Below are 13,606 nucleotides of genomic sequence, written 5' to 3' on the forward strand. Positions count from 1 at the left end.
CACTGCACACACACACACTGCACACACACACACACACACACTGTGCAGCTAAACTTTTTGTGTTCAGCTTATTCATTCCCCTTTGAAGGGCTGGTTAACTATAAGGTTATATTTATGGTAAAAGATAATTGTGAACATGCGCTATTAAAGGGAATCTGTCAGCAGGTTTGTGCATGTAATCTGAAGACAGAACGAGATAGAGGCTGAAACAAAGAATTCAGGGATGTGTCACTTGTGAAAGTGTCTACTGGTGTTTATTAGCTATGAAGGATTTATCACTAAGAGATTAACATTGCTGGACTAGACCGGAAAATAATCATCTCACTGTCTATAGACTTTGTACATGGAGAGTCTGGTTCATTCGAAGTCTAAAGACTCTAATTGTGTCAGAAATGCTGCACCCAGTAAACTAAGTGATACATCGTTGGATTTAGCTTCTCTTTGCCTACATTATACTGCTTTCAGATGAGGTAGCAAAAACCTGCTGACAGATTCCCTTTATGAATGCTTGTTTCACGATTATCTTTAAATGTACACAGGCTGCCGACCATCCGATAAACAGGCAAAATAAAATACTTGTTTATCTGGTGAGATAATTTTTGAGCAGCACAAAGGATCATCATTCAAAGTAGTGCATAATTCTGAGTCAACAGGACTTGCACTGCCGAGAACCATGGCAGCCTATGGGCACTGAGGGATCTATTACAGATCTGACTGCAGTAATAGGACTAGTAATACATTCATATGTTTTCAGCCAATGAATAGAATCAATGGGGCTGATTTACCAAGCGATACTTGTCAGAATTCTGCTGAGGATTTTGTGACACATTTATTATGTGTTTTTGATACATTTTTTAGCAAGACCAACAATTTGGCTAACTTTGTGAACAAAAGGACCCCATTGCTCTTATCCACATCACACAGATTATGCTGCACATTACAAACATAACTCTATTCCCCTTCCAATATATTTTGTCTCATGGCATTCTAAAGGAAATTTAGGCAATGGCACTGGAGGAATGGTGTATGGAGCTTTGATAAATTTCCTGGCACCTGGGCACTGCAGTACTTTGCTCTGCTCCCAACAGGGCAGATAAGTACGCCTGCACAGAAGCATGGTGCCAAGGAGACTGTGTGGATGATGCAGGGATGTGTCATCCACATGAAGCAAGCAGGAGGGTGGCATCGCAAGAAGATGGGAGGCGCCGGACCAAGAAGAGTGACACCCCTCGTCCCGGATTCAGGTCTGATGGGCATCACTGTCTTGGTCCGGTGCCCCGACTCTTTTTGCAATGCCGTCCTTCTTCTGTGCTTTGTGTGGATGACACGTCCTATATTGTCCACACAGTGTCCTGAATAATGTAACTAAGTAGCATACAATATTATTTATTCCTAGTAACAATGTGCATTTTTTTTATTCATGTCATTTACAACAGTCTTGCAGTTACTAAAGGATGGAGCTGATCCGCATACACGTATCACTTCAGGGGGATGCCTGCTTCATCTGGTGAGTGTGTATTTTTAAGGTCATGCACAGAGGAATTTTAGAATTCTATAGGTTATTCCATAGGGATGCATAATAGTAGTCGTTTTTATTTTACATAGGTGTTTTTTAAATAAGGTTTTTAGAATGAGTACAGTAAACATAGATTACAAATTAAATGGTAGAAAAAGAGAATTGCTTGGTTATCATTCTATAACTGTAAATAACAATCTTCTCAATTAAGAAAAGGCCATTTTAAAGTGATTTTCTAATTTCACATTTCTCCCATCTATTGGCTAGTACTGTGTAAAATAATAATATAATAATATCAGATGGTGCTCATCCTCTCTGTCGCTGCTCTGATCTCTGTGTTTGGGCTGCTGATGATGTCACCATGACAGGGCACATTACCACAGCAGCCAGTAGTAAGTTCAGCGGCTCTGCCGATGTAGACGGTGCGAGTAGCCAAACTTAGTGAATGGTTGCAGTTGTGATGTACACTGCAGCCAAAAAATCATCTTCGAAGTTCAAACACAGAGATCGGAGCAGCAATCTAGACCAGCCAGTGCCTCCGGGGAGGATGAATACCATCTGATATTATTTTTACACAACAATGGCCAATGGAGGAAAGACTTGTGAAAGTAGAAAATCCCTTTAAGTGGCAAAATAATTTTACTGTGCTGAAGCAGTCTTTCTTGGTTAATAGAGAGCGGTTTCTAAAAGGGTATATGGAAAGCTCCTTAAAGGGAATAAGTCAGCAATTTTTTGCTACCTCATCTGGAAGCAAAATAATGTAGGAAAAGAGACACTGATTCCAACAATGTGTCACATAGTTTACTGGGTGCAGCAGTTGTTGCACATTCAGAGTTTTTAGATGTAGCATGTAGCAAAGCTTAGAATAATGAACCCATCTACACCACAGCTTTCTGTGTATATTGCATATTGACAGTGAGCTGCTTATCAGAGGAATGGGCGTGGTTGGACTAGAGCTCACATGAGCAACAGTCTGGCCAGTGATTATCTCTTGGTGATAAAATATTCACTATATGTAAACATCAACACACAGCCTAAATAAGTGACACATCCCTGAAATCTTTGCCTCAGCTGCTAAGTTATGCTATCATCAGATTACATAGCAAAAACCTGCTGGCAGATTCCCTTTAGGTCTCATTTGGTTACTATTTACAGTGGCCTGTATTCTAGGAATAGACTGAAGCAGTCTATTATCAAACTTTTTGGGCCCAATTCCTCATTTTCTATTTTTAAGACACTTTTATTTCTTATCTTTTTGTTTCTGTTGACATTTTTTACACCAGATTCATCAAAATGGAGCACGCAATTAATGAATTTTACGTAAAGCCTGAAATTGTCTTTTTTTTTTTTCTGTTTTTAATTGTTTTTTTGACTCTTTAGTGGGAAAAGTTGCCCATTTAGTAAACTGTAGCAATAACTGTGCCAAAATATGTGTTGTACATGAATCTACTTAGGGGAGGGCTGGAGTGGAGTTGCGACAAATTTTTTGACTATTTTAAAAAAAAAAAAAAAAAACGAAACGCATTTTATGACATCTGGAAAAGCCACATTGATGTAAAAATCTGAAAGCTATCTAATCCAAAATAGACAATTCTCCGTAAATCAAAAATTAATTAAGAGATATTATGCCAAAAAGAAAGGAAACGCAATGATGAATCCTGCCTTTTGTTTCTTCCGACGATTCTGCAGTCATACCACAGGGAAATGAAAAGTTTCTTATAACTTGGCGATAGATAAATTAATTGTTTTTGATGGTAATGGGGGCTTTTGTGATAATAGCATTTTACTATTTGCTTCTTATCCAATGTACTGATATCACATTCCAGTAGTCCCAACTATTGAAAGCAAACATTAACACTTTAAGCAATAGTTAACCACTACACATCCTTGCCCTACAGGAGTTCGGAAGGCTGCATCTGCATACCAGTAGATTTTCAGTGATTAATGGTTCCCACTATGTAGCCATCTTCTTGGTGCCCTGCATTCGATAATCACTACTGCCAATAAATGCATAACATTATATATTCCTATAGCTACACAATACCAGTAGGAATAAGTATCATCAGCCAGCACAGAACCGCTGTCCTTTTAGTTATCTTACCACCCCACATTTTATTTTGTGACATGAACTGCTTATGTCAGGCTTTCCTTTTTGCAAGAAATGATCGTCCAAGCTATGCTAATTTTCACAGCCCCATTTTCTCACTCCAAATTTTCAGTTAATTTCCCCCAAGCTCTTGTCTCTATTTATCTCAATCCTGTACTTGTTTGCATGCAGTTCCCCATAGCTTGGTGTATGTGATTAGCATTCAATGTGTGAGATACAGCTCGTCATCTTCTGGTGCTGCTGTTATCCATTATGACTGCCGAACAGCAGGCTCTCCTTTAGCCATGGTGCTAGTGGGTTTTTATTTTTCTACTAAAATACATACTAAAATACATACAAACAGTCATACAGTATTATATATTTCTGCTTATTCTCACAAACAGGCATACTGCAGCAAATCAATATTTGCTTCTATTGAGCCTATAATCTTTAGAATGATTTCTTTATAATCCAAAAATATTCTTTGAAATGTACCTATGTCACTCTGACTGTGAGCTGCTGCCCTTATCTCTTCCAGTGTGCACGGTATGATAACGCCTTTGCAGCAGAAATCCTCATTGACCGTGGAGTTAATGTAAATCACCAAGATGAAGAATCCTGGACGCCCATGCATGTTGCTTGTGCATGTGACAACCCTGATATTATTCTACAGCTTCTGTTTGTAAGTGCATTGAATAACTCAATTATCTTACGTAAATGAACATATATCTGTGTGTATTGGGACACCAACACTTTGAACCTACTTTACACTTAAGGCCCCTTTACATTTAGCGATGCATCAACGATCCCGACAACGATACGACCCGGTCAGGATCGCTGGTGCATCGCTAAATGGTTGCTAGTGAGCTGCCACACAGGCAGATCTCACAGCAATGTAGCGACACAGCAGCGGTCGTTACTTACCTTTCAGACGTGGCGATCCTGACGTCCTCCCGCCCGCATCCATGCGTCGCTCGTCGGCGCCAGCAGGAAGCGCCCGATGAGAAATGGAGCTGCACGATCTCGCGCGATCAGCGCCAGACAGCTGGGGAGCCGGTCAGAGGTAAGTATCACACATAGCGATATCGCTAGCGATATCGCTGCTGCGTCACAAAATCGGTGACTCTTTAGCGATATCGCAAGCGTCATCACTGTGTGTAAAGGCCCCTTTACAATCCCATTCTAAGTCCATATTTTCCCCTCTTTGTAACTAAACTAGCTTCCACTCTTCCGGGAAGGCTTTCAACAAGATTTTGGAGTGTGTCTGAAGTATGTGGGAATTTTTGCCTTGAAGTATGTGGGAATTTTTGCCTATTCATCCAGTACAGCATTTGTGATGTCACGCATGGGCTTTGGATGAGAGGACCTAAAGTTCATCCAAAAGCGTTTTGATGGGATTGAAATCAGGGCTGTGTGTGAGCGTGTCAAGTTCTTCCACACCAAACTCGCCCTACCATGCCTTTATGGACCTTGCTTCTGCATTAGGACACAGTCATGGTAGAACAGAAAAGTCTTTCCCCAAACTATTCCTGAGACAACACATTAAGAATTCCCTTCACTGGAACTGAGGGTCAAAACCCTGAAAAACAACCAACCCCATGTTCCCTCCAACACTTAACTTTACACTTGGCACAATGAAGTCAGGCAGGTAAAGTTCTCCTGGTATTCACCAAACCAAGACATGTCTTTTAAACTGCAAATTAGTTATGTAAAAATAATAGAAGGTTATTTTCTGTTTTTTTTTATTTTTAGATTCTGTCTCTCACAGTTGAAGTGTTCCTGCCTTAAAAATTACAGATCTCTCCATTCTTTATAGGTGGGGAAACTTTCAAAATCGGTAGAGTATCAAATACTTATTTTCCCCACTGTAAATATATGTACCGTATATACTTGCGTATAAGCCGAGATTTTCAGCCCATTTTTTTGGGCTGAAAGTCCCCCTCTCAGCTTATACGCAAGTCATATACGCCAGGGGGTCAGCGGGGAAGGGGAAGCGGGGGTGTCAGATCATACTGACCCCCCCGGCATGTCTCTGCAGCCCCCTGCTTGTCCCACGGTCTCAGGTGCCTGCCTTCAGCAGTCATGTGGTACCGCTCATTTAAGTCATGAATATGCACATATTTATGACTTTAATGAATCCACATTAGAATTCACACAGTCCTAGAATGGTTGTGACAGCAGCATATTTAACAATGTATACATTCTGACAGTACACTACAGTACTACACCAGTACCATTAAATAGTAACCGTACTTTTAATTTTTCATTCGTAAATTATTAGTAAAAATAAAAATAAGAAATTTTGTAACATATCTTATCCAAGAATTTTGCTTCTTTACCCTCCTTGACTGATCTTTCATTCTCAAATCATGGTTAAAATCTATCTTCACTGAATACAAATTTTCCCATTATTGACATAGGAGATGACAGTTGGAGTTCACAAGGTTCTGCAGAGGATTGCAACTGTTATTTCAGGAGAATTTGCACCAGAATTTCAGTGTTTGCGTCTAGCTCCTCCATCCTCCTACCCTACTTTCCTCTACATAGATCTTTGAGCCATCTCTGCATTGATACTCTACTGAACCAGCTGTGAGTGCTGGGTTGTGCTTACAGCTGGCGCTCACTATGCACTGAGCGGTGACTGAAGCCATGTCGGCACATCAGTATGACTGAAAGCTGGTTGCGGCACTTGCTGGGCTTTCGCTACGATAGATGCACAATTTTAAAATGGTATTAACCTGCATATTAAACACATATCTGCAGGTTAATAGCATTTGGGAACATGACAGCACATTGACTAATGTAATTTAATTTCCATTTTTTGTGTTTCAACTCTTTCCTTTTCTTTTTCAAAGAGCAATAACTTTTTTTTCCTTAACTTAGACATTAAAGGCTTTGTTTTTTTGCAAGACTAATTCTGCTTTGGAATGACACCATAGCATGTGATGCATTGGAGAGCAAGAAAAAAAAACTTACAAGTGCAGAAAAATTGAGAAAAAAAAGTAAAATAGCATAATTTATTTTAATCTACTGTTAAGGGGTTGCTGTATGTGATATGTGTCTCTCCCTTTAATCTAATATATAAAGCTCAAGTGTGTGTATGTATGTATGTATGTGTGTACGTATGTATGTGTGTATGTCCGGGATTGGCATCCGCACCGTCGCAGCTACAGCCACAAAATTTGGCACAGTCACACGACTGGACCCCGAGAGTGTCCTAAGCTATGTTGTGAGGCGAATTTTTAACCCCGCACGTTCCAATTCACCAAACAATTTTGCCCCATCTACATAATGGGGAAAAAGTGTGTGTGTATCAAGCCCCGCCCCTCATTATGATGTCATAATGGTTGCCATGGCGACGCTGATGTCATCATAGGTTGCAAGCCCCGCCGCTCATTATGATGTCATAATGGTTGACTATGGGATGGAGGATGTGTGATGGGTATATGGGCACTGGACTATGGGATGGAGGATATGTATGATGGGTATATGAGCACGGGACTATGGGATGGAGGAAGTGTGATGGGTATATGGGCACTGGACTATGGGATGTGGATATGTATGACGGGTATATGGGCACGGGACTATAGGATGGCGGATATGTATGATGGGTATATGGGCATGGGACTATGAGATGAAGGATGTGTGATGGGCATATGGGCACTCGATTATGGGATGGCGAATATGTATGATGGGTATATGGGCATGGGATTATGGGCTGGAGGATGTGTGATGGGTATATGGGCACGGGACTATGGGATGGAGGATGTGTAATGGGTATATGGGCACTCAACTATGGGATGGAGGATATGTATGATGGGTATATGGGCACGGGACTATGGGATGGTGGATATGTATGATGGGTATATGGGCACGGGACTATGGGATGGTGGATATGTATGATGGGTATATGGGCATGGGACTATGAGATGAAGGATGTGTGATGGGTATATGGGCACTCGACTATGGGATGGCGAATATGTATAATGGGTATATGGGCATGGGATTATGAGCTGGAGGATGTGTAATGGGTATATGGGCACTCAACTATGGGATGGAGGATATGTATGATGGGTATATGGGCACGGGCCTATGGGATCATGGATATGTATGATGGGTATATGGGCACGGGACTATGGGATGGAGGATATGTATGATGGATATATGGGCATGGGACTATGAGATGAAGGATGTGTGATGGGTGTATGGGCACTCGACTATGAGATGGCGAATATGTATGATGGGTATATGGGCATGGGACTATGGGATGGAGAATACGTATGATGGGTATATGGGCATGGGACTATGGGATGGAGGATATGTATGATGGGTATATGGGCATGGGACGATGGGATGGAGGATATGTATGATGGGTATATGGGCACTCGACTATGGGATGGAGGATAGGTATGTTGGGTATATGTTCATGGGACTATGGGATGGAGGATAATTATAATTTGTTATAACTATCCACAGTTAGTTACTATGCCCGGGCAGCGCCGGGCTCTTCAGCTAGTATATATATATATATATAATATGTGTTGTTGTAATGTCAAAATATTGTAGGGACAGCATAGTTATGTAGTGCTTAGGACACTAGAGGGCACTGTAGGGTTAGAATGTAAGTTGTAAGTTGTTAGCTATAGTATAGGGAGATTAGATGCTAGATAGAATAGCAATAGTTAGCTGGTTTTAGCCAGAATAGAAATAGTTAATTAGTTGTACCAATGCGATTGTTGGTGGGAGGAGTTGCCCATAGGAGACAGAATTGTTCTAGAAGAAGTTAGTCAGAGTGTGTGTGAGCAGCGAACAACAGTGCAGGCTGGAGTTACAGTCGCAGTGGAGTGTGAGAACAGGCAAGACGAGGTACAGTGGTCTGAAGAAAGTTTGAAGTTTGGCTTCAGGGGAGCACTGTCTGGGAGAGGCCAGGAAGAGGATCTCAGGTTGGAGTCTGGGGACACCGTCTGGAACTGTCAGGGACCTAAGGTCCAGTTGAGGCTGCGAATGGCAGTCTGGTTCTTTTGCCAAAGATGGGCACTATAGACGGGGAGCATAAAGTGACTGCTAACAGGAGGATTCTGCAGGCCTTGGGCTCAGAGAACGTGCAGGACAAGAAGTGGCAGGGCCAGACCAGGGACTGTACAGAAGATGTCATGTTTACATCTTACTGGAATGGAAGGAATGTAACTGTGCTGCTAGAACCTGTTTCAAATAAAACCTTAAAGAAAAAGAACAAGGATTCTGCGGACATTTGTTTGTGCTGGGATCCCCATGGGACACTGTATCCTGATCAGGATCCGGTCCTGCAGTTGGGTGAAGAACTGCACACATGCCGCACCAACACCAAGACACACTCCAAAGTTTTAGTATGGGGGCGTACAGGTGCTGAAGAGTTAAAGCCCCTCATCACAGCTGGTACCTGGGCCCCCGTTACACTACCATGTTTACTACTTGGTAAAAATAACCTAGTAATATGTTTCTCCAAGTAAGTATGACTATGCAAATACCATCAGATACCATATCCAAAATTTGTAAAAAATATTTTTTTACTTCAATTTTTGGCAGATGGGGCTACCTAAGTGCTTATGTTTTGCATCTTGAGTTTGTTTGTTTTTTAACTCCATTTTGGATTAGGTACAATGGTTTATTCTCTACTTATTGCATTATATTGCAATGTTGCCAAAAAAAACGTAAACTTTTGATAGATTGGATTTTTCCAAAAGTAACAATACCACATGTTATTATTATTAATGGGGTAAAAGGGAGTGTAAGTCAAAATTTTATATTTTTTTAAAAGGAACCTGTCAGCAGGCTTGTGCTGAGTAACCTACAAACACTGATTAAAATGATACCTGGGTGATGAAATCCGTCTTGTGGTTGTTGTTTAACCCCTTTCTGTCATGTGACGTACTATCCCATCCATGTGCCCTGGGACTTAATTCCCAGGGACAGGATAGTACGTCACAGCGATCAGCGGCGCCCACGTGGTGAGCGCCGCTGATCTCGGCCGGGTGTCAGCTGATTATCACAGCTGACACCTGGCACAATGTGTCAGGGGTGGTCACGGACCACCCCCGACACGTTAACCCCTTGCACACAGCGATCAAACACGATCGCGGTGTACCGGGGGTTAAAGGGAAGCATCGGCAGGGAGGGGGCTCCCTCCGTGCTTCCCTGAGCCCCCCAAAGTAGCGCAATGTGCAGCGCTGCTGCGGGGGGCTCCATCCCTGCAGGTCCCCGAATCCAAGATGGCGACGGGGACCTTCGGGGGCCTGCAGGGAGCTAGCTTCCTCAGTGCCTGCAAAGCGCAGGCATGAGGAAAGCCTGTGCAGTGCCTGTGACAGATCGCTGATCTGTCACAGTGATCTGTGATGTGACAGATCAGCGATCTGTCACATGACAGCTATGTCCCCCCTGGGACAATGTAATAAAGTTTAAAAAAAAAAAAAAGGTGTAAAAATAATTTTAAAAAAATCGTTAAATAAATTAAAAAAAAAAAAAATTCCCTAATAAATTCATTTTTTTGAAATAATAAAAAAACAATAAAAGTACACATATTTGGTATCGCCGCATCCGTAACGACCCACCCTATAAAACTGTCCCACTAGTTAACCCCTTTAGCGAACCCCTTAAAAAATAAAAATAAAAAACTAAGCAAAAAATAATGATTTATTATCATACCGCCAAATAAAAAGTGCAATAACGCACGATCAAAAAGATGCATATAAATATCCATGGTACCGCTGAAAATGTCATCTTGTCCCGCAAAAAACGAGCTGCCACACAGCATCATCAGCAAAAAATAAAAAAGTTATAGCTCGCAGAATATAGCGATGCAAAAATAATTATTTTTGATATAAAATTGTTTTCATTGCTTAAAAGCGCCAAAACATAAAAAATACATAAATGAGGTATCGCTGTAACCGTACTGACCCGAAAAAATAAAACTGCTTTATCAATTTTACTGCAGGCGGAACGGTGTAAATGTACACCCCAAAAGAAATTCATGAAATGCTGGTTTTTGTTCATTCTGCGTCCCAAAAATAGGAATAAAAAGCGATCAAAAGATGTCACGTGCCCGAAAATGATACCAATAAAAACGTCAACTCATCCCGCAAAAAATAAGACCTCACATGACTCGGTGTGTCAAAATATGGAAAAATTATAGCTCTCAATATGTGGTGATGCAAAAACTATTTTTACAATAAAAAGCGTCTTTTAGCGTATGACAGCTGCCAAAAATAAAAACCCACTATAAATAGTAAATCAAACCTCCCGTTATCACCCCCTTAGTTAGGGAGAAATAATAAAATTAAAAGAAAATGTATTTATTTCCATTTTCCCATTAGGGTTAGGGCTAGGGCTTGGGTTAGGGCTAGGGTTAGGGCTAGGGTTAGGGCTGAGATTAGGGTTAGGGGTGTGTTGGGGTTAGGGTTGGAGTTATAATTGGGGGGTTTCCACTGTTTGGGCACATCAGGTGCTCTCCAAACGCAACATGGCATCTGATCTCAATTCCAGCCAATTCTGCGTTGAAAAAGTCAAACGGCGTTCCTTCCCTTCCAAGCTCTGCCATGCGCCCAAACAGTGTTTTACCCCCACATATGGGGTATCAGCCTACTCAGGACAAATTGCAAAACAACTTTTGGGGTCCAATTTCTCCTGTTACCCTTAGGAAAATAAAAAATTGGGGGCAAAAATATTATTTTGTGGAAAAAAATGATTTTTTTATTTTCATGCCCGGGCGTTATAAACTTCTGTGAAGCACTTGGGGCTTCAAAGTGCTCACCACACATCTAGATAAGTTCCGTAGGGGGTCTAGTTTCCAAAATGGGGTCACTTGTGGGGAGTTTCAATAGTTTAGGTACATCAGGGGCTCTCCAAACGCACATGACACCCGCAGACCATTCCGTCAAAGTCTGCATTCCAAAACGTCACTACTTCCCTTCCGAGCCCCAACGTGTGCCCATACAGTAGTTTTCTCCCACATATGAGGTATCAGCGTACTCAGGACAAATTGGACAACAACTTTTGGGGTCCAATTTTTCCTGTTACCTTTGGGAAAATAAAAAAATTGGGGACTAAATGATCAGGTTTGTGGAAAAAATAAGATTTTTTTATTTTCACGCCCGGGCGTTATATAAACTTCTGTGAAGCCCTTTGGGGTTCAAAGTGCTCACCACACATCTAGATAAGTACCGTAGGGGGTCTAGTTTCCAAAATGGGGTCACTTGTGGGGGGTTTCCACTGTTTAGGTACATCAGAGGCTCTCCAAAAGCAACATGACACCCGCAGACCATTCCATCAAAGTCTGCATTCCAAAACGTCAATACTTCCCTTCCGAGCCCCGACGTGTGCCCATACAGTAGTTTTCTCCCACATATGGGGTATCAGCATACTGAGGACAAATTGGACAACAACTTTTGGAGCTAAATTTCACCTTGTACCCTTGGGAAAATAAAAAAATTGGTGGCTAAAAGATCTTGTTTGTGGAAAAAATGCGATTTTTTTATTTTCACGCCCGGGCGTTATAAACTTCTGTGAAGCACGGGGGGGGGTTCAAAGTGCTCACCACACATCTAGATAAGTTCTTTGGGGGTCTAGTTTCCAAAATGGTGTCATTTGTTGGGGGTTTTCACTGTTTTGGTACATCAAGGGCTTTCCAAACGCGACATTTTGTCCGATCTCAATTCCAGGCAAAAACGTCAAATAGCGCTGCTTCCCTTCCGAGCTCTGCCGTGCACCCAAATAGTCGTTTACACCCACATATCGGGTATCAGCGTACTCAGGACGAATTGCACAATAACTTTAAGGGTCCTGTTACCCTTGGAAAAATAAAAATTGGGGGTGAAAAGATCATTTTTGTGGAAAAAATATGATTTTTTTGATTGTACTGCCGTACGTTATAAACTTCTGTGAAGCCCTTGTGGGTTCAAAGTTCTCACCACATATCTAGACAAGTTCCTTGGGGGGGTCTAGTTTCCAAAATGGGGTCACTTGTGGGGGGTTTCCACTGTTTAGGTATATCGGGGCTCTCCAAACGTGACATGGCGTTCGATCTGAATTCCAGCCAATTTTGCATTGAAAAAGTCAAACTGCGCTCCTCCCTTCTGAGCTCTGCCATGCGCCGAAACAGTGGCTCCCCCCCACATATCAGGTATCAGCATACTCAGGACAAACTGCACAATAACTTTTTCAGTCCAATTTCTCCTGTTACCCTTGGTAAAATAAAAAAAATTGAATCTGAAGTATTTTTTTGTGAAAAAAAGTTAAATGTTCATTTTTTTAAATATTCAAAAAATTCCTGTGACGCAGCTGAAGGGTTAATAAACTTCTTGAATGTGGTTTTGAGCACATTAAGGGGTGCAGTTTTTAGAATGGTGTCACTTTGGGGTATTTTCTATCATATAGACACCTCAAAGTGGCTTCAAATGTGATGTGGGCCGTAAAAATAAAATGGTGTTGCAAAAATGAGAAATCGCTGGTCAACTTTTAACCCTTATAACTTCCTAACAAAAAAAAATTTTGGTTCCAAAATTGTGCTGATGTAAAGTAAACATGTGGGAAATGTTACTTATTAAGTTTTTTGTGTGCCGTATCACTGTGATTTAAGGGCATAAAAATTCAAAGTTGGAAAATTGCAAAATTTTAAAATTTTTTACCTAATTTCCGTTTTTTTCACAAATAAACGCAAGTTATTTGAATGAAATATTACAACTAACATGAAGTACAATATGTCACGAGAAAACGTCAGAATCACCAGGATCCATGGAAGCGTTTCAGAGTTATTACCTCATAAAGGGACAGTGGTCAGAATTGTAAAAATTGGCCTGGTCATGAACGTGCAAACCACCCATGGGGGTTAAGGGGTTAATCTTTATTTTCAGTTTTGAGTTAATGATACGCTCGTGCTTCGGGGCGGCCTGTGGGGAGTCTGCATGTGGTGCTCTGATTAGATATTCATAATGAAGACTGCTGACAGGTCACTGATCCCTCACTGACCTGCC

General features: G+C 41.4%; 1 protein-coding gene across 5 annotated transcripts in view; it reads left to right on the forward strand.

Annotated features, from left to right (window-relative positions):
• Nucleotides 1-13,606, forward strand: part of MYO16 (myosin XVI) — a 783,767-nt gene that overhangs the window by 250,847 nt on the left and 519,314 nt on the right. For all 5 annotated transcript variants that reach the window (XR_012222718.1, XM_073556817.1, XM_073556818.1 and 2 more), the window contains exons 3-4: nucleotides 1,437-1,507; nucleotides 4,141-4,284. Coding sequence is in view for 4 of the 5 variants with exons in the window: in XM_073556817.1 (XP_073412918.1) it covers nucleotides 1,437-1,507; nucleotides 4,141-4,284 (215 nt within the window). In the remaining variant the exon portion in view is untranslated. The remainder of the gene's footprint in view (nucleotides 1-1,436; nucleotides 1,508-4,140; nucleotides 4,285-13,606) is intronic.

Source organism: Dendrobates tinctorius, unplaced genomic scaffold (assembly GCF_039654945.1).
Source record: "Dendrobates tinctorius isolate UK_male_01 unplaced genomic scaffold, ASM3965494v1 ptg000240l, whole genome shotgun sequence".
Classification (NCBI taxonomy): domain Eukaryota; kingdom Metazoa; phylum Chordata; class Amphibia; order Anura; family Dendrobatidae; genus Dendrobates; species Dendrobates tinctorius.